Source organism: Ranitomeya imitator, chromosome 2, assembly GCF_032444005.1.
Source record: "Ranitomeya imitator isolate aRanImi1 chromosome 2, aRanImi1.pri, whole genome shotgun sequence".
NCBI lineage: Eukaryota > Metazoa > Chordata > Amphibia > Anura > Dendrobatidae > Ranitomeya > Ranitomeya imitator.
Genome location: NC_091283.1, coordinates 649,898,259 through 649,920,385, shown reverse-complemented (window position 1 = coordinate 649,920,385; position 22,127 = coordinate 649,898,259). Strand labels below are relative to the sequence as shown.

General features: G+C 45.6%; 1 protein-coding gene across 4 annotated transcripts in view; it reads right to left on the bottom strand.

Moving 5' to 3' along the window:
• The window catches only part of LOC138667089 (oocyte zinc finger protein XlCOF7.1-like), a 51,998-nt gene extending 34,834 nt beyond the window's left edge, over positions 1–17,164 (bottom strand). Inside the window, exons 1-3 of one of the 4 annotated variants that reach the window (XM_069755385.1) lie at positions 17,126–17,164; positions 10,266–10,425; positions 80–228 (exon numbers count right to left, since the gene is read on the bottom strand). In XM_069755385.1, the coding sequence (XP_069611486.1) occupies positions 80–199 (120 nt within the window). In that variant the 5' untranslated portion in view covers positions 200–228; positions 10,266–10,425; positions 17,126–17,164. Of the gene's footprint in view, positions 1–79; positions 229–10,265; positions 10,426–16,826 lie in introns of all 4 variants that reach the window. The other 3 variants (XM_069755388.1, XM_069755386.1, XM_069755387.1) reach the window with 3 other exon arrangements.
• Positions 17,165–22,127: the final 4,963 nt, after the last annotated feature.

Here is a 22,127-nt window from a genome sequence, read left to right as displayed (position 1 = left end):
GAAAGAGAGACCCTTATAAATGTCAGTACATGTCTTCCCACAACGTCCCACCTTCCACGTCATTCACAGAAGGTCTCACCTCTCCAGTTAGCAGATATATGATCTCCAGGGTGAGATTTAGTATACTGTTCGCCATCTTGCATCTGTCCTTATCCAATGTAGATGGGTCAGTCAGGCAACAGTCTCGTAAAGAATGCATCAACTACCAAGATCCTAAACGACAGGAACCTGGAAGGAGAAAAAGTGATTTTATAAAAGGAAGAAGAACCAGTGTACTTATCAATTCTGTTCCTCACCACTTTGTCGCTTTACATCAGAAACGTAAGACTGACAGCTAGACCACCAAAGAGCAGGTTACAACCAATACAACCCTTCCTGCATACCGTTATTACCCACACACGGTATGTTCAATGTACCTAGGCTAAAAAGGAAGTACAAAACTAAAATGAAAAATACGGTATAAATATGCTACACTGCATCCTAATTGCAAGTACTTTGGACATAGAATTTTGCCTGTGTTATCTGCAGCAGGATTTGGCGGCAATACACCGCTAAGCTTCTAAACGCGCTCCGATCCCAGCACTTAACCCTTCACATGCCACTGCGTATAGCGATAGTGGCATGTAAGGCGTTTGACAGAGTGTGATCACTCCCACTGTCAGCCCACAGTCCATGCCTGCCATGTAGACCAGCCTACTTATTCATACCGGAGGCTATTTGTTCGTTTATAAAATGCATTGCACTACATATATAGTATAGTGCATGTGTGATCAAATGACTGCAAGTTGAAGGTCTCTTGTGGAGCTAGTAAGTATTGTAAAAATATAATTAACACATTTTAAAAAGTTTAAGTAGAAAAAATAAAAAGCAAAACCCAGTTTTAAAAACAAACAAATAAGTAATTGTTTATTTGTGGGAAAAAAACAACCCCCACAAAAACAACACATACTTGGTATCTTCACATTTATTATGACCCAAAACTATCTTATTATTTATCCTGTTCAATAAATGCAATTAAAATATAAGAAACAGATAATGCCATATTCAACGTTTTTTTTGTAACCTCGCCTTTAACCCCTTCATGACCCAGCCTATTTTGACCTTAAAGACCTTGCCATTTTTTGCAATTCTGACCAGTGTCCCTTTATGAGGTAATAACTCAGGAACGCTTCAACGGATCCTAGCGGTTCCGAGATTGTTTTTTCGTGACATATTGGGCTTCATGTTAGTGGTAAATTTAGGTCGATAATTTTTGCGTTTATGTGTGAAAAAATTGGAAATTTGGTGAAAATTTTGAAAATTTCGCAATTTTCAAATTTTGAATTTTTATTCTGTTAAACCCTAGAGATATGTGACACAAAATAGTTAATAAATAACATTTCCCACATGTCTACTTTACATCAGCACAATTTTGGAAACAAAATTTTTTTTTGCTAGGAAGTTATAAGGGTTAAAATTTGACCAGCGATTTCTAATTTTTACAACGAAATTTACAAAACCATTTTTTTAGGGACCACCTCACATTTGAAGTCAGTTTGAGGGGTCTATATGGCTGAAAATACCCAAAAGTGACACCATTCTAAAAACTGCACCCCTCAAGGTGCTCAAAACCACATTCAAGAAGTTTATTAACCCTTCAGGTGCTTCACAGCAGCAGAAACAACATGGAAGGAAAAAATGAACATTTAACTTTTTAGTCACAAAAAATGATCTTTCAGCAACAATTTTTTTATTTTCCCAATGGTAAAAGGAGAAACTGAACCACGAAAGTTGTTGTCCAATTTGTCCTGAGTACGCTGATACCTCATATGTGGGGGTAAACCACTGTTTGGGCGCACGGCAGGGCTTGGAAGGGAAGGAGCGCCATTTGACTTTTTGAATGAAAAATTGGCTGCACTCTTTAGCGGACACCATGTCACATTTGGAGAGCCCCCATGTGCCTAAAAATTGGAGCTCCCCCACAAGTGACCCCATTTTGGAAACTAGACGCCCCAAGGAACTTATCTAGATACATAGTGAGCACTTTGTACCCCCAGGTGCTTCACAAATTGATCCGTAAAAATGAAAAAGTACTTTCTTTTCACAAAAAAATTCTTTTAGCCTCAATTTTTTCATTTTCACATGGGCAACAGGATAAAATGGATCCTAAAATTTGTTGGGCAATTTCTCCTGAGTACACCGATACCTCATATGTGGGGGTAAACCACTGTTTGGGCACATGCTAAGGCTCGGAAGGGAAGGAGCGCCATTTGACTTTTTGAATGAAAAAATAGCTCCAATCTTTAGCGGACACCATGTCACGTTTGGAGAGCCGCCGTGTGCCTAAACATTGGAGCTCCCCCACATATGACCCCATTTTGGAAACTAGACCACCCAAGGAACTTATCTAGATGCATATTGAGCACTTTGAACCCCCAGGTGCTTCACAAATTGATCCATAAAAATGAAAAAGTACTTTTTTTTCACAAAATTTTTATTTTAGCCTCAATTTTTTTCATTTTCACATAGGCATCAGGGTAAAATGGATGCTAAAATTTGCTGGGCAATATCTCCTGAGTACACCGATACCTCACATGTGGGGGTAAACCACTGTTTGGGCGCACGGCAAAGCTCGGAAAGGAAGGTGCGCCATTTCACTTTTTGAATGAAAAATTAGCTCCAATCGTTAGCGGACACTATGTTGTGTATGGAAGGTATGTAGTGTATGTCAGGTTGGTGTGTGTGTGGTGTAGTATTCACCACACACACACACACACCTGACGTACACTATACCACACCACACCAAACTGACGTACACTACGCCATACACACCCTGACACTACGTCAGGTTGGGTTGTGTAGTGTATGTTAGGTTGGTGTGTGGTGTAGTGTACGTCAGGTAGGTGTGTGTGGTGTAGTGTACACCACACACACACACACCAACCTGACATACACTATACCACACCACACACCAAAATGATGTACACTACGCAACACACACCAATCTGACACACTATATGCTGATGTTTTGTCCTTTCACTATATTTTAAGTGAAATACATTATGGATTTTTCACTATTTCTTTGAGCTGGATCTCCTTCTCTTTCCTACACTACACCACACACACCTTCCTGACGTACACTACACCACACCCCAACCTGACATACACTACACCACACACACCAACCTGACGTAGTGTGTCAGATTGGTGTGTGTTGCGTAGTGTACATCAGGTTGGTGTGTGGTGTGGTATAGTGTTCTCTTTCCTGTTCGTCCACGCCCTGACACAGCGGTTCCGTGCTCCGAGCTCCTGGGAATGTCGGTATGGTGAGCTGGATTTTGTTTTTTTTGTGGTGTAGTGTACACCACACACACACACACACACACACACACACACCAACCTGACGTACACTATACCACACCACACACCAACCTGATGTACACTACGCCACACACACCAATCTAACACACTACGTCAGGTTGGTGTGTGTGTGGTGTAGTGTATGTCAGGTTGGGGTGTGGTGTAGTGTACGTCAGGTAGGTGTGTGTGGTGTAGTGTACACCACACACACCAACCTGATGTACACTATACCACACCACACACCAACCTGATGTACACTACGCCACACACACCAATCTGACACACTACGTCAGGTTGGTGTGTGTGGTGTAGTGTATGTCAGGTTGGGGTGTGGTGTAGTGTACGTCAGGTTGGTGTGTGTGTGTGGTGTTGTGTATATCAGCCTGGTGTGAGTGAGTTCTGTAGTGGAATATCAGGATGTGGCTAGTCCACGGACGTGTGATGAATTCTGAAGCATTCATTCAAACACAGTCCAGGTTTGTCGGGACACGTTTCACATTGGAAACGAGTTTCCCTTCTTATCCCCCTTTTATAGCACACCCGGCACCTTTTTTTTGCTCTCCCCTCACAGGGAAAATGTTGCACCGGTACCATACGGGAACCTTGAGTTCCAGGGGTGCTGGGGCCCGCTCCTTCCACGCCTCCAATCAGGGCCTTTATCACCGCCTCCTGGAACTGAAGGAAGGTGTTGTTGGTCTGGCCTGCACATCGTGATAGCACGTATGCGTTATACAGTGCCATTTGTACGATGTGCACAGCCAGTTTTTTATACCACACCTTCGGTTTCCGCATGGCACTATAGGGCTGGAGGACTTGATCAGAAAGATCAACTCCCCCCATGTGTTTGTTGTACCCCAGCGCACAGTCAGGTTTGTGGACCTGTGCTGGGGTACCTCGAACAGTGCTGGCCGTGGTGCCGGGACCATGGATTGTTGTCAAGAAAAAGACGTCCCTTTTGTCTTTGAACTTGACCGCAAGCATGTTGCCACTACATTGGGCCCGGCTCTCACCCTTTGGGAGAACCTGCTCAATTAGTGACAAAGGGAGACCCCTCTTGTTTCTGCGCACAGTACCGCAAGCGACGGTAGCTCTGGCAGAGAGGGATTGAAAGAGTGGGATGCTTGTATAAAAGTTATCAACGTACAGATGGTAACCTTTATCAAGCAGTGGGTGGACCAAATCCCACACTATTTTCCCACTCACCCCCAGAGCAGGTGGACAATCTGGGGGCTGGATACTGCTGTCCTTTCCTTGATAAACTCTAAAGCTGAGAGTGTACCCTGAGGTACTCTCACAGATCTTGTAGAGTTTTATCCCGTACCTCGCCCTTTTGCTTGGCAGGTACTGACGGAACTGAAGCCTCCCTTTGAAGTGGATGAGGGATTCATCCACACAAATTTCCCTTTGGGGAATGTACACTTCAGCAAACTTGTTGCTGAAGTGTTCGATGACTGGCCGAATTTTGAACAGTCTATCAAAATTCGGGTCATCGCGAGGAAGGATGTCCGTATTGTCCCTAAAGTGGAGAAATTTATGAATCGCCTCAAAACGTTTGCGATTCATAACCATGCCAAATATTGGAGTTTGATATAAAATATCAGTACCCCAGTATTGGCGAATTTCTGGTTTCTTCACAATCCCCATGTGAAGGACCAGTCCCCAATATTTCATCATTTCTACGGAGTCAACGGGATTCCAAGTAGAAAATGATGAACTTGGGTTTTGGGCAAAAAATTGCAGGGCGTACAAATTTGTTTGCTCCACCATGAGACTGACGATTGACTCCGAGAAAAAGACTTTGAAAAAGTCTATCTCCCGGAGGTTGGCAGTCTCAAATTGGATTCCTGATTGGGGAATGAAATCAGGAATCCGTGGAGCAAAGTTTTCAGGGACGGGGGTCCAGATGGGGGCACTAGTGCTAGGTTGGGCGTCACTAGCACTAGGTTGGGGGTTACTTCCACTTGGCTCCGACTCTCCTCCCCTGGGCTCCGGCTCCCCTCCCCTGCGCTCCGGACGATTTCTCGACCTGCGACATCTTGGGGGTGGCGAGTCGGTGTCACTAGGGGAGGAAGAGTGGGAGGAATACAGAAAAGTGGGGTCTTCTCCCTCACTATCAGCTTCGGAGGCAAGAAAGGAATATGCCTCCTCAGCTGAGTACAGCCTTTCTGACTGGGATGACTGGGATGAGCGGGACATTGTGTGTGTGGTGCGTGTGTAAAAAAAAATCTAAACTTTATTATAGTGTTGCGTGTGTATGTGCGAGTGTTTGGTGCAACTCTTCTGCAGGAGGAGGCTATCAGGTGCGGGGAGCTGTCAGACGCGCGTGGGGGCTGTCAGGCGCGGGGGGGCTGTCAGGCGCGGGGGGGCTGTCAGGCGCGGGGGGGCTGTCAGGCGCGGGGGGACAGGAGGGGGCTGAGGAGATGCAGCGTCAGATGGAGATGAAGCTGGCAGCAGCAGGTGATCAGGGGGGCAGGGGGTGATTAGCAGTGATCACTAAAGAGGGTGATCACCAGGGGAGGAGGGGATGACAGACGCAGGGGGCGGTAGGAGAGAAGAAAACACAGCAGCAGGTGATAAAGGGTGGCAGAGGGGTGATCAGGTGGACGGGGGGGGGGGGGGGGTATTGGCAGGGGGTGATCAGGGGGGGCAGGGAGTGATCAGGGGGGGCAGGGGGTGATTAGCGGTGATCACTGAAGAGGGTGATCACCAGGGGAGGAGGGGCTGACAGACGCAAACGCGGTAGGAGAGAAGAAAACACAGCAGCAGCAGCGGGTGATGAAGGGGGGCAGAGGGGTGATCAGGTGGACAGGGGGGCAGGGGGTGATCAGGGGGGGTAGTGGGTGAGCAGGGGGGGGCAGGGGGTGATTAGCGGTGATCACTGAAGAGGGTGATCACCAGGGGAGGAGGGGCTGACAGACGCAAACGCGGTAGGAGAGAAGAAAACACAGCAGCAGCAGCGGGTGATGAAGGGGGGCAGAGGGGTGATCAGGTGGACAGGGGGGGGGGCAGGGGGTGATTAGCGGTGATCACTGAAGAGGGTGATCACCAGGGGAGGAGGGGCTGACAGACGCAGGGGGCAGTAGGAGAGAAAACACAGCAGCAGCAGCAGGTGATAAAGGGAGGCAGGGAGTGATCAGGTGGACAGGGGGGGGGGGCAGGGGGTGATCTGGGGGGTGATTAGCAGTGATCACTAAAGAGGGTGATCACCAGGGGAGGAGGGGCTAACAGATGCAGGGGGCGATAGGAGAAAAGAAAATAGAGCAGGAGCTGGTGATAAAGGGGGGCTGGGGGATGATCGGGGGGGCAGGGGGGAGGGAGCGGAGGTTGGGGGGAGTGGAGGACAGGAGAGGGGAGGTACCTGTCCTCAGCAGCAGCGGTGGTACTGGCGGTAGCACTGGGGGAGGCGGCGGTAGCAGTGGGGGATACGGCGGCGGCGCTCTGAAGAGGTGTGCGGCGGCTGCAGCGGCGATCGCGGTGTCTGGGGGGGCAGGTGAGCAGTCGGGATGAAACTGAGGAGCGAGGCAGACACTGTTTTTCTCCGCCCCTCCAGCTCTGATTGGAGTGCTAGCGTCACATGGACGCTAGCTCCAATCAGAGCTGGAGGGGGTTAAAAAAAGGTCACCAGGAGCGATCGTAGACCCGGGGGGGCAAAGCCACCCCCCCTGGGGTGAAGTACAGGTCCCCCTGCACCTGCGGGTACGGTGACATTTGAATGACCCCGGTCACCGGACCCGCAGGGAAGCATTCCCGCCATGACGCCACATAGGCGTCATGGGTCGGATTGGCACCGACTTTCATGACGCCTACGTGGCGTCATGGGTCGGGAAGGGGTTAAAAAATAAAAAAGTAATCAAAAAGCCTCTTGTATTCCAAAATTATACCAATGAAAAACTACGGATCATTATGGCCCTAATACAATTCTGGAAACAGAAAAATGAAAGCTACAGCTCGCACAATAGGACTACCAAATTATAATTTTATATATATATATATATATATATATATATATATATATATATATATATATATATATATATATATATATATATATATATATATATATATATATATATATACTACATACACACACACAAACACAAACGTACATACATATGCACTCCCCTATGCACAGTATGATGGGTGATAACTTTCTTATTTTCATATAGGTTCTGCTGTAATAGGGTTATTTTTTAGTTAGTCACCTTGCCGTGGTTGATGGGCACACATGAATTGGCCAATTTATGCGCTAAGAATCTTCATTTTATCTATAACTGTAAGTTTTAAGAAAAAAAAAATTTTGAAAATTTTTTTATGAAAAAATATTTTTGAGAAGTATGATTCATATCAAACATTTGTCTGTGTTTTCACATGGCCTAGATTCATGTACATGTGCTGCTGTGTTCTTTTATATCTATATGATACAGCTTGCATGTGTTCACATTGGGAGTGCTGGTTGGCTTTTTTTTCTTTGTTTAGTGTATGGATGTGGCTGCATCCAGACTGACCTTGCACTCCTCCCATTGACCTTGCAGGTGGCGGTAATCAACTCTACCTGCCCATAAATTGTAGGTTTAGCCCAGAGTGACATGTTTGTCCAGAGTTGTAGGCTGGTGGCCCAAGAGTGACATGTACAGTAGAGTAGGACCCATCAGGGGGAGATCACCTTGCCGTGGTTGATGGGCACACATGAATTGGCCAATTTATGCGCTAAGAATCTTCATTTTATCTATAACTGTAAGTTTTAAGAAAAAAAATGTTTTGATAACATTTTTATGAAAAAATATTTTTGAGAAGTATGATTCATATCAAACATTTGTCTGTGTTTTCACATGGCCTAGATTCATCTACATGTGCTGCTGTGTTTATATATATATATATTATATATATATATATATATATATATATATATATATACACACACATACATATACACTTCCCTATGCACAGTATGATGGGTGATAACTTTCTTATTTTCATATAGGTTCTGCTGTAATAGGGTTATTTTTTAGTTCGTGCAAGCTGTACTTTTTACCTATACCATTTTTGGGTATATACAACTTTTGAATCACTTTTTAGTTATTGTTTGGGGTAATAGGCATGAACAAAAAACTCTAAGGCCATGTTCACACAGTGCGTTTTTTTCTGCGGAACCGCAGCGTTTTTGCCGCTGCGGTTCCGCAGCTGTTTTCCATGCAGGGTACAGTACAATGTACCCTATGGAAAACAGGAACCACTGTGCACGATGCGGGAATCGGGAAAAAAAGCCGCGCTGAATAGCCGCAGTAAAAAAGAAGTACCATGTCACTTCTTTTTTCAGAGCCGCAGCGGTTCTGCACCCATAGACCTCCATTGTGAGGTCAAACCCGCAGTAAAACCCGCAGATCAAAATATATCTGCGGGTTTTATTGCGGTTTGTGGTGCCGAACCGCTGCAGCAGGAAGTGCGGGGAAGCGGGCGGAAGTGCGTGGGCGGAGTGTGGCTGCCCCGATCCCACCCCCCCATGCTCCGATGCCCCCCCCCCGTGCTCCGATGCCCCCCCCCCGTGCCCTAATCTCCCCCCCTTATACTTACCCGGCCTCCCGGTGTCCGTCCGGCCGTCTTCTCCCTGGGCGCCGCCATCTTGCAAAATGGCGGGCGCATGCGCAGTGCGCCCGCCGAGTCTGCCGGCCGGCAGATTCGTTCCAAAGTGCATTTTGATCACTGAGATATAACCTATCTCAGTGATCAAAATAAAAAAAATAGTAAATGACACCCCCCCCCCTTTGTCACCCCCATAGGTAGGGACAATAAAAAAAATTAAGAATTTTTTTTTTTTTTCCACTAAGGTTAGAATAGGGTTAGGGTTAGGGGTAGGGTTAGGGGTAGGGTTAGGGTATTTTCAGCCATTTTAACCCTAAAAAACTTCCTAGAAAACACACAGACTCTGCATAGAAAACTGCATCAAAAAACACATCAAAAAACGCACCAAAAAGCACCAAAAAAAGGATCTGCGTTTTCTGCAAAGAGCTGCGGTTTCAGTCCTGAAAAAAAAAGGAGGGAAATCAGGAACGTGTGAACATACCCTAAATGTGGAACTTTTTTTTTATTTCACTTTTTACAGACTTCAACATGCAGTGTAATTGTTAACTTTGTTCATACAATTGCGGTGATTCCCAAACCTTTTGTATTTTTTTTTTTGTGTGCAAAAGTTTTAAAACACACACACACACACACACACACACACACACACACATCTAAAAAATAAAAAATAAAGGGAACACTAAAATCCCACATCCTAGATATCACTGATTGAAATATTCCAGTTGTAAAGCTTTATTCATTACATAGTGGAATGTGTTGAGAACAATAAAACCTAAAAATGATGAATGCAAATCACAACTAATATCCCATGGAGGTCTGGAGTTGGAATGATGCTCAAAATCAAAGTGGAAAATGAATTTACGGGCTGATCCAACTTCAGTGGAAATACCTCAAGACAAGGAAATGATGCTCAGTAGTGTGTGTGGCCTCCATGTGCCTGTATAACCTCCCTACAACACCTGGCCATGCTCCTGATGAGGCGGCAGATGGTCTCCTGAGGGATCTCCTCCCAGACCTGGACTAAAGCATCCACCATCTCCTAGACAGTCTGTAGTGTAACGCGACATTGGTGGATGGTGCGAGACATGATGTCCCAGATGTGATCAATCGGGCCAGTCCATAGCTTCAAGGTATTCATCTTGCAGGAACTGCTGACACACTCCAGCCACATGAGGTCTGGCATTGTCCTGCATTAGGAGGAACCCAGGCCCAACCGCACAAGCATATGGTCTCACAAGGGTCTGAGGATCTCATCTCGGGACCTAATGACAGTCAGGCTACCTATGGCCAGCACATGGAGGGCTGTGCGGCCCTCCAAAGAAATGCCACCCCACACCATTACTGACCCACTGCCAAACCGGTCACGCTGGAGGATGTTGCAGGCAGCAGATCGCTCTCCACGGCATCTCCAGACTCTGTCTCATCTGTCACATGTGCTCAGTGTGAACCTGCTTTCATCTGTGAAGAGCACAGGGCACCAGTGGCGAATTTGACAATCTTGGTGATCTATATATAGCAGGGTAGAAAATCCAACCAGAATTAAGTAGAGAATAGCAATTGGATATAGATATAAAACTTAACTTTTACTCGGTAGTATAAAAAATATACAATACATATATTAAACAAAAAGGAAAAAACACCTTAGTGCCATGGTGAACCCTATACCAACACAAGAATGGGAAAGAGAAAAGTACAACAAATATAAAAGTACTGACGCTGCTAGGAGGTCACCGCCTGTGACCTTTATAAAATACAGCTGGCAGCCTTATGTAGCGATATCACACTTTATTAGAGTACACACTTGCCACATAGTACGAAAGGGCTATGCATATGATATCCAATAATACCCATATAATCATATGCAAATTCATCCCTGTCTGCACCATACCCATTACCCATATGGTCCCATAGAAGTATACCCCTATCAAAATTAATCAATTCTTCCTCTCTGGGGTTATAACTATACTTAACAGTCCCTTGGGATGTACAATTGTTGGTTGAAAGTAACCGGCATATGTCAAAAAACCAACAAACGTGTTAACCAATGTCAGAGGCTACTTATTACCATACATGTGTGTATATTTTGCTGCTGTCAGTACATGTAATAGCGTGCTGTAGAGGCTTAAACAATGAGAATAAACCACCAAGATGCATCCAGAAAAAAATGGGATCATGCTACCTCAAATATATCATGAGCATCCTTTATGGTCCTATTGCGTGGTAATAGTCTGTTATACACCAAACATTTTTTAAAGCCGTTTGTCACTAGATTCCCCAGGAGCTGTGGAGTGACGATTAAGTCTCCCGACGCAGTGCTCCTCCTGTTCCTCCTTGCACAAAGGCTGAGGTAGCAGTCCTGCTGCTGGGTTGTTGCCCTCCTATGGCCCCCTCCATATCTCCTGGTGTACTGGCCTGTCTCCTGGTAGCACCTCCAGCCTCTGGACGCTACGCTGACAGACACAGCAATCCTTCTTGCCACAGCTCACATTGATGTGCCATCCTGGATGAGCTGCACTACCTGAGCCACTTGTGTAGAGTCCGTCTCATGCTACCACGAGTGTGAAAGTGTGAAAGCACAACCAACATTCAAAAGTGACCAAAACATCAGCCAGAAAGCATTGGTACTGAGATGTGGTCTGTGGTCCCCAGATATAGAACTCCTTTATTGAGTGTGTCTTGATAATTGCCAATAATTTCCATCTGTTGTCTATTCCATTTGCCCAACAGCATGTGAAATTGATTGTCAAACAGTGTTGCTTCCTAAATGGACAGTTTGATTTCACAGAAGTTTGATTTACTTGGAGTTATATTCTGTTGTCTAAGGCCGGCGTCACACTAGCGAGTTTTACGGACGTATGAGCGCATAAAATACATCCGTAAAACACGCATTACACATGGCCCAATTATTCTTTATGCCCCTGCTCCTATCTGCCGTATTTTACTGATCTGTATTATACGGCTTTCTACGGCCGTAGAAAATCGCAGCATGCTGCGTTTGCCACCGTATTGCGCAAAAAAAAAAAAAAAAAAAAAAAAAAAAAAAAATCGCCAATGAAAGTCTATGGAAGCCAGAAAAATACGGATTACACACAGACCAGCAGTGTGACTTGCGAGAAATATGCAGCGGTGTTAGAAAGAAAAGCCGGTAATTCAGTGCGGTGTACAGTAAAATCACACTGACAGCTTACAGTAGAATAGGTAGAATAAAAGTGCACACATAGAATAGGTGATGCACCCTCTGCTGGATGTCCCTCGAGCGTGGGAACTTTCCTAGAAAGCTCCCAGGCTCGAGTTCATATGAGGACAACCAGCAGAGGGCGCCTCACCGCAAATGAAGGTAAATATAGGTCATTGATCTACTTTACCTTCATTCCCCGGGGTTTTGCAGCCACGAGCACCGCTGCATTCGCAGAGCTCCTGGCTGTAAAATATTTTAACCCCTTCAGATGGATTTACATCGTGGGACGTTACAGATCTTCGGAAGGTATGTATATTGTTGGTTTATTATTTTTTCTTTGTTACAGAGCGAGGGTCTTCAGATGGATTGAGCGTAGAATAAAATATTACAACAACCTTTGTGTTTATTTCATTAAAATACTTTTTAATAATGTGTTTGTGCTTTTTTTAACCCTTTACTACTATTGGATTAACAATGGATAGGTGTCATAATTGACGCCTCTCCATTATTAATATGGCTTAATGTCACCTTACAATACAAGGTGGCATTAACCCTTCATTACCCCATATCCCTCCGCTACACAGGAATGGGAAGAGAGTGGCCAAGTGCCAGAATAGGCGCATCTTCCAGATGTGCCTTTTCTGGGGTGGCTGGGGGCAGATGTTTTTAGCCGGGGGGGGGGGGGGGGGGCAATAACCATGGACCCTCTCCAGGCTATTAACATCTGCCCTCAGTCGCTGGCTTTACTACTCTGGCGGAGAAAATTGCGCGGGAGCCCACGCCAATTTTTTCCGCCATTTAACCCTTTAATTTAATAGCTAGAACGGCCAAATTTTGCATATACACACTACTAACATTAGTAGTGTGGAATATGACATGGTTTACTGTATGTAGACCATGTCTCATATCATGTCGGGTTTCGGAAGTAGATAGCAAAAGCCGGCAATTGAATTACCGGCTTTAAAGCTATCTCGCGCTGCATGAAATATTAATATATATATACATATATGTGTCTACTGAGAATATATATATATATATATAGATAGATAGAGAGATAGATAGAGATATATATATATATATATATATATATTTTTATGTGTTGTTTTTTTTACACATGGATCCCTTTTATATCCGTATGTCGGTTTTGCAAGCCTGCGAGAAAAAAAAGCAGTACGGATGCCATACGGATTATATACGGAGGATGCCATGCGCAAAATACGCTGACACACCCTGCTTACGGAGGAGCTATGGACCACTATTTTGGGGACTTTTCTGCGTATTACGGCCGTAATATACGGACCGTATTGTCTTACGCCGAGTGTGACGCCGGCCTAAGTGTTCCCTTTATTTTTTTGAGCAGTGTATTTTATACATTGATGATTTTCAAACGTTTTCCCACCTACAAAGAATGGAGAGATCTGTAATTTTTATTATAGGTACACTTCAACTGTGAGAGACAAAATCTTAACGCCTTTCTGACCTCAGACGGGATAGTACGTCCAAGGTCAGAACCCCCCGCATTGATGTGGGCTCTGGCGGTGAGCCCGCATCAAAGCTGGGATATGTCAGCTGTTTTGTACAGCTGACATGTGCCAGTAATAGCGGCGGATGGAATTGCGATCCACCCGCCGCTATTAACTAGTTAAATGCCGCTGTCAAGAGCTAACAGCAGCATTTAACTAGCGCTTCCAGCCATCGGGCTGGAAATGAGCGCATCACTGACCCCAGTAACGTGATCGGGGGTCAGCGATGCGTTGGCATGACAACCAGAGGTCTCCTTGAGACCTCTATGGTTGATGATGCCAGATAGACTATTGAAGCTTTTCAAAAGGAAAAAAAAAAAAAAAAAAAAAAAGATTATATATATATATATATATATACTAGATTGTGGCCCGATTCTAACGCATCGGGTATTCTAGAATATGCATGTCCCCATAGTATATGGACAATGATGATTCCAGAATTCGCGGCAGACTGTGCCCGTCGCTGATTGGTCGAAGCAACCTTTATGACATCATCGTCGCCATGGCAACCATTATGACATCATCGTCGCCATGGCAACCATTATGACATCATCGTCGCTGTGCCCGTCGCTGATTGGTCGAGGCCTGGCGGCCTCGACCAATCAGAGACGCGGGATATCTACATCCTTTATGACATCATCGTCGCTGTGCTCGTCACTGATTGGTCGAGGCCTGGCGACCTCGACCAATCAGAGGCGTGGGATTTCTACGTCGATGCTGTGCCCGTCTCTGATTGGTCGAGGCCTGGCGGCCTCGACCAATCAGAGAGGCGGGATTTCCAGGACAGACAGACAGACAGACAGACAGACAGACAGACAGACAGAAAGACAGACAGACGGAAAAACCCTTAGACAATTATATATATATACTAGATTGTGGCCCGATTCTAACGCATCGGGTATTCTAGAATATGCATGTCCCCGTAGTATATGGACAATGATGATTCCAGAATTCGCGGCAGACTGTCATCGTCGCCATGGCAACCATTATGACATCTATGTCGATACTGTGCCCGTCGCTGAATCAGAGGCCTCGACCAATCAGAAACGCGGGATTTCCAGGACAGACAGACAGACAGACAGACAGACGGAAAAACCGTTAGACAATTATATATATATAGATACTAGATTGTGGCCCGATTCTAACGCATCGGGTATTCTAGAATATGCATGTCCCTGTAATATATGGACAATGATGATTCCAGAATTCGCGGCAGACTGTGCCCGTTGCTGATTGGTCGAGGCAACCTTTATGACATCATCGTCGCCATGGCAACATATACACATACACACACACACTAGATGGTGGCCCGATTCTAACGCATTGGGTATTCTAGAATATGCATGTCCACGTAGTATATTGCACAGCCACATATGTCACAGGTTAAAAAATCTATATATATATAATTGTCTAAGGGTTTTTCCGTCTGTCTGTCTGTCTGTCTGTCTGTCCTGGAAATCCTGCGTCTCTGATTGGTCGAGGCCGCCAGGCCTCGACCAATCAGAGACCGGCACAGCATCGACGTAGAAATCCCGCGTCTCTGATTGGTCGAGGCCGCCAGGCCTCGACCAATCAGCAACGGGCACAGCGACGATGATGTCATAAAGGACGTAGACATCCCACGTCTCTGATTCAGCGACGGGCACAGTATCGACGTAGATGTCATAATGGTTGCCATGGCGACGATGATGTCATAAAGGTTGCCTCGACCAATCAGCGACGGGCACAGTCTGCCACGAATTCTGGAATCGTCATTGTCCATATACTACGGGGACATGCATATTCTAGAATACCCGATGCGTTAGAATCGGGCCACAATCTAGTAAAACATACTCACCTTCTGATCTGAGGGCCCGTTGTAGTTCTGTCACCGCGCGGCAGCTTCCGGTCCCAGGGTGTGATGACGTTGCGGTCACATGACCGTGACGTCATGGCAGGTCCTTCTCACGCAGGACCTGTGTAAAGAGTTGGGGACACACAGGGTTAATAGCAGGGGTTACGGAGTGTGTTACCCGCGGCATTACGCGGTCCGTTACCGCCGGCATTAACCCTGTGTGAGCGGTGACTGGAGGGGAGTATGCGGGCGTCGGGCACTGACTGCGTTGAGTAAGGAGCTGCCATTTTCTTCCGGACTGTGCCCGTCGCTGATTGGTCGTGGCTGTTTTGCCGCGACCAATCAGTGACTTGGATTCCATGACAGACAGAGGCCGCGACCAATGAATATCTGTGACAGACAGAAGGACAGAAAGACGGAAGTGACCCTTAGACAATTATATAGAAGATTATATATGTTCAAATCACCCCATTCAAAATAAAATATACACACATTTGGTATTGCCGCGTTCAGAGTCGCCCGATCTATCAATAAAAAAAGGATTAACCTGATCGCTAAATGGCATAGCGAGAAAATTAGAAAACGCCAGAATTACTTTTTCTGGTCGCCGTGACATTACATTAAAATGCAATAACGGGCGATCAAAAGAATGTATCTGCACAAATGTTGTATCATTAAAAATGCCAGCTTGGCATGCAAAAAATAAGTCCTCACCCGACCCCAGATCACAAATAATGGAGACGCTACGGGTATCGGAAAATGGCACTTTTTTTTTTTTTCAGCAAAGTTTGGAATTTTTTTTCACCACTTACGGTAGATAAAAGAGAACCTAGACATGTTTGGTGTCTATGAATTCGTAATGACCTGTACAATCATAATGGCAGGTCAGTTTTGGCAGTGAGTGAACCTAGCAAAAAAGCCAAAGGAAAAAAACAAGTGTGGGATTGCACTTTTTTGCAATTTCACTGCATTTGGAATTTTTTTTCCCCCGTTTTCCCTTACACGACATGGTAAAACCAATGGTGTCGTTCAAAAGTACAACTCGTCCCGCAAAAAATAAGCCCTCACATGGCCAAATTGATGGAAAAATACAAAAGCTATGGGAAGGAGGGGAGCGAAAACGCAAAACCGAAAAAAAGCTGGGGTCATGAAGGGGTTAATGTTTTTTGGTGCCTCATACAAATATTTGTCTTGTACTTGCTTTGCATTGTTGCATGTCTAGCACGCAGAGACCGTGCTGTACCCTGTATGTGTGGGCTAGGTGCTGCTCCCCTAGCTATGCCCCATCACTACCAATCAGTAGCTGCTCTTCCTGCCATAGTGTCGCCCCCTCAGAGGGGCAGGTGGCAGCGCCCCCTCCCGGGCCACCTACCTGCTGCTGCTGCTGCTGGCTCCCCCGCCTCATGCAGCTACTTGTGCTGACTCTTCGTATCTCGGTGACCACAGGACCTTTGCTGATGTCACGGTCATGTGACCAGTCACATGCACAGACCACTACTAGATTTTTTTTCTTTTGGACGGAACTAAGCCCAAGAACATGGGGCACAGTGTGAAGCAGAGTCTGGGACTGGACTCAGAACCACGAGGCTCAAGCCCGGGATTACACGCGTGACGGGAGGGAGGCTAGCTGCGACTTGTGCTCCTTTTCTGCTACTCTGTAGCTGTACTTACGTTGTACTGCTGTAGGACCTTTGATGACGTCAGTCACGTGATCAGCCCTTGTCCTTGGGCCAATCATAGTAGGAATAGGAAGGACCTTTCCATGACGTCACAGGGGCTTGTCCCACTTTTGCTGGGAGAGAGAGTTGAGGACCCGGCTGTAGCAGCCCCGGCCACACTGGGTGGTGCACAAACATTGCCACAGTTGAAGTAGTTTTACCCCAGAAAACTGTCAGTAATACCTTGCTGAAGAGGACCCTCTGAGCGCAGGATAAGATGGGGCCCGGGGACCCTAGCTGTGGCACTTTCTGGGGCGCCGAGGTGTAAACTTTTATCAATTCTGTTTCCACTACTGCAGATCTCTGATTAACGCCGCCCACATTAATGATTGACAGCTTTGTGTATGCTGTGCATAGGCAGAAAGCTGCCAATCAGTGGCCACTATTGTGACCAAAAACGGGTAGAGGTTAGCTAGAGCTCAGGAGTATAATGGTGTATATTGCTGTAGGTTTACAGTCATCACCTCAGGGATTGTCATGAATCACGGAGAATAACTTTATCATCCCCACCGCTCACTCCAATTTGTAATGAACCGGGGTTATTTGGTTGCCCCTGGTTCCTATCTGAAGGGGATTTATCTATATCCCACTTCCGGTTTGGAACTTGCAGCTCTCCGGCGTCCCCCTTATCCTCAGGTCAGACAAGGTACTTCACCTAGGATAATTAGTCGCCAGAAAGGCTGCCTTACTTTGTACTGGCTAATGGGCACGCTGCAGCGACGGTGATATAACTACTCCCACTCAGGCGGGAACAATAATTAACAACGCCGTCCATCGCTGCCAGGTTTCCCAAACACGCAGGACAAATCCACTGCCACAAGCTCCCATTTCTTAATAATGGGTCCGGAGCCAACCCATATTAGTAGCATAATTCACTTCAGAGGACGTGACAGTACGTTATAGAGCAAGGAGTGTGCTGCCACGCAGTGGCAGATTCGAATGTATTTACATTATTATTTTGTCTGGTTTTTCCTAGTTGTTCTGTAAATGCATTCGGGTTGTATTGTATTCTTATTTGTTATGATTTGTTGCCACCCAGTGGTCATCTTGGTGTTCAGCATGTATATGTGTATATGTTAATTACCTGGGTGGAGACTTTGCCTTTCCGGTTAGTTCCAGTGCCTCTTCCTGTCTGTGTTTTTTCTGTTATTGGAACATCGTGGGAAGACATACTTTCTGACCTGGCAAAGGAATTGTCTTTTTACCTAGTGGACCGTGATTTGCTTCAAGGCAAAATAAACTGCCAAGTAATCTACTCTCTGACTCTTTGTCTTGTGGATACGGATGTACTAGAAGAATTCAGGTACGACTCGAGTAATATCTGCATGCAGTTTCCCACACATGGCAACGTTCTCATGAGGCTGAGCATAGGACAGTCCATACGTGAGGGACGCGTGACAGAATAAGGAGAAACAAAGCTAGTAATTTTATATTTTACTCCAAAAAGGTAGGCAGTGTTTACAGAAGGGTAAAAATATATTATAAAATGAGACGATTATGTATATACAGACGATTACAAATAAAAAGTAATTAAGGTTGAAAGAAACCACAGTTCTCTCATATCATTTCAGATCATGGCAAACCATGTGGCTGGGGGAGGGGCGAACATCAGAATGCATCGGAGCAGCTTGCAGAGCTGCTGTTAGCTCTTTTCCTGGGCAAAGACTCACTCATAACTCAGCAGGGTTAAGATATGCCCTCTGGTCGTAACATTATTGAGCGAGCTGAGTTATGAAATGCACTCCTCTTTTCTCAGAGGGACTGAAGCATACTGAAAGCTCCTAGCCGTCCTAGCTCGGGAATGGCACCCCGTATAGCGATCACGGAGCTACCGTTCCTCTGGGCATGAGCTGGGCATTAATTTGAGGCCAAACATGATGTGGTTGTGAGCCCCTGTTAAGCAGCAATCCGTTTCTCTGTTTCCACTAGGCGCTTGCACCTAGAAAATGCACTGTGTGATGGCCTGGCCAATGCCGAAGCCAAAAATGTATTTGTGCTGCTTCCAGACCTAAGCTGCGCGATTATATTCCAGTTTAAGAGAATAAAGGGAAGGCCCCATCGGCCATGTGCTTTTTGCAGACAGCTGAGTAGGCCTGCACACAGCACACTGGTTTCACATTACAGCTGCATGCAGGGGGGAGGGGGTTGCCTGCAGGCCAAGAGAGAGGAGCTTTCTAGGCAGTGGGAAGGGCCCACAGAGTGTGTCTGCCACCATGGTACCTTCTGTAAAATTACTCAGAACACGGCATTTTTTACATTATCGTGACAACTGTCAACTTCAGCACGCAGTCAGCTGCTCTATTGCTGAGGTTTCTGCCCCCATATTATACTGCTCCCAAAGTAGCAGAAATCTGGTTCATATTGTGCCAACTTTTAACCCCTTACCGACATATGATGCACTGGTACATCATATGCCAAATCCAACGTTAATGCGGGCTCACAAGCAGAGCCTGCATCTTTGCTGGCATGTGATGTCTTTGTTACTCAGCCATCATCTGCCTCTAACAGCCGCAGGTTGAGTGGCGCTCTGCCCGTAGCTGTACACCTGTTAAATGCCGCTGTCAATCTGTGACCGTGGTATTTAATGCGCGCTGGCAGGGTGTGGGCGTCATTCTAAGTGCCTGTCATTATGGTACTCCTGTGAATGTCAGCCTCCAGCTGGCGTGCATAGGACACCACAGTTTTCGCTATACATAGCCAAACTATGGTAAAAATAATTGAAAATGTTATGAGTCTCGAAACATGGCGACTATTTACAAGTTTCCGGAATGTTTTTTTACCACATTTAAAAAAAAAAAAAGTGTTATCTGCTTAATCATACTGACCTGGAGAATAATATTACCAGATTAGTTTTACCATATAGTGAATTGGTAAATTTAAAAAAAAAAAAAATCAGAATTGCGCCTTTTTTTGCTATTTCGCCGACTTGGAAATTTTTTCCCCGCTTTCCAAAGGATAAAATGAATCCAATAGCACAGATGTGTCCCGCAATAAACAATAAATAAAAAGTAATAGCTCATGGAAGAAAAGGATGAAAAAACAAAAGTGGGATAACTGCCCTGTGAGGAAGGGGTTAAAGAAGTTGCTAATCACCAAAAACATCTTTGTTATATTAACAAAAATAACATTTAGCGATCCAGTCTTAGGCCTCTTCTTTCACATGTCCGTGTCTCCGGTACGTGTGGTGACAGTTTTCACAAGACCCGGAGACGCTGAGACACATAGACCAATTCAAATGAATGCGTCTATGCACATATCGTTTTTTTCACAGACCGTGTGTTCGACTGACCCACACGTAGATATGTCCCTTTTTGTGCAGCTGCACGGATCACATGGACCTATTCAACTCAATGGGTCCGTGTAAACACGTACCGCACACGGATACCGTCTGTGTCATGCTTCAGTATCAAATGGACAGCAGCTGGGGAAGAAGCGCTACAGTAAGCGCTGTTCCCCAGCGGCAGGTGCTGAAGCCAGCTCTCATCATTCTCCCCTGCTCTGCCGCGATCGGCGCGGGTATAAGAGAATGATGAGAGTTATATTAAAGGGAATCTGTCACCTACTTTTTGGCATATAAGCTGCTGCCATCGCCTTTAGGGGCTTATCTACAGCATTACAGAATGCTGTAGATAAGCCCCCGATGTAACCTGGAAGATAAGAAAAACAAGTTAGATTTTACTCACTCAGGGGCGGTACAGTGCCGTCTGGGTCCGATGGGCGTCGCAGGTCCGGGTCCGGCGCCTCCCATCATCATGCGATGACGTCCTCTTCTTGTCTTCATGCCGCGGCTCCTGCACAGGCGTACTGATTTGCCCTGTTGAGGGCAGAGCAAAGTACTGCAGTGCGCAGGTGCCGGGCCTCTCTGACCTCTACTGGCGCCTGTGCACTGCAGTACTTCGATCAAATCAGTACGCCTGCGCAGGAGCAGCGACAAGCAAGGAAGAGGACATCATTGTAAGAAGATAGGAGGCGCCGGACCCGGACTGCGACACCCATCGGATCAGAGCCAGACCGCACTGGGACCGCCCCTGGGTGAGTATAATCTAACTTGTTTTTCTTATCTTCCAGGATACATCTGGGGCTTATCTATAGCATTACAGAATGATGTAGATAAGCCCCTAATGCCAGTGGCCACAGTTTATATGCAAAAAAATGAGGCGAGATTCCCTTTAACCCCTTAACACCCAGAGCTTTTTTTTTTTTTCGGTTTTCGTTTTTTCGCTCCCCTCCTTCCCAGAGCCCTAACTTTTTTTTTTAGTCAATATGGCCATGTGAGGGCTTATTTTTTGACTAACACTATTTCATGTCTTCAACTATCACTGGTTGTATCTCTTCTTTTAAACATTTAAAACGTCACATCCATCCTTAACCCCTTCATGGCCAGAGTTTTTTTCGGTTTTGCGTTTTCAGTTTTCGCTCCCCTTCGTTCCAGAGCCCTAACTTTTTTTTTCCCATCAATATGGCCATGTGAGGGCTTATTTTTTGTGGGACGAGTTGTACTTTTGAACTACACCATTGGTTTACCATGTCATGTACTAGAAAAACGGGGGGAAAAAAATCCAAGTATGGTGAAATTGCAAAAAAAGTGCAATCCCACACTGGTCTTTGCCTGGCTTTTTTGCTAGATTCACTAAATGCGAAAACTGTCCTGTTATTATGATTCTCCAGGTCACTACGAGTTCGTAGACACCAAACATGTCTAGGTTATTTTTATCTAAGTGGTAAAAGAAAAATTCCAAACTTTGCTAAAAAAAAAAAAAAAAATTGTGCAATTTTCCGAGACCCGTAGCGTCTCAATTTTTCGTGATCTGGGGTTGGGTGAGAGCTTATTTTTTGCGTCCTGAGCTGACGTTTTTAAGGATACCATTTTGGTGCGGATACATTCTTTTCATCGCCCGTTATTGCATTTTAATGCAATGTTGCGGCGACAAAAAAAAAGTAATTCTGGTGTGTCA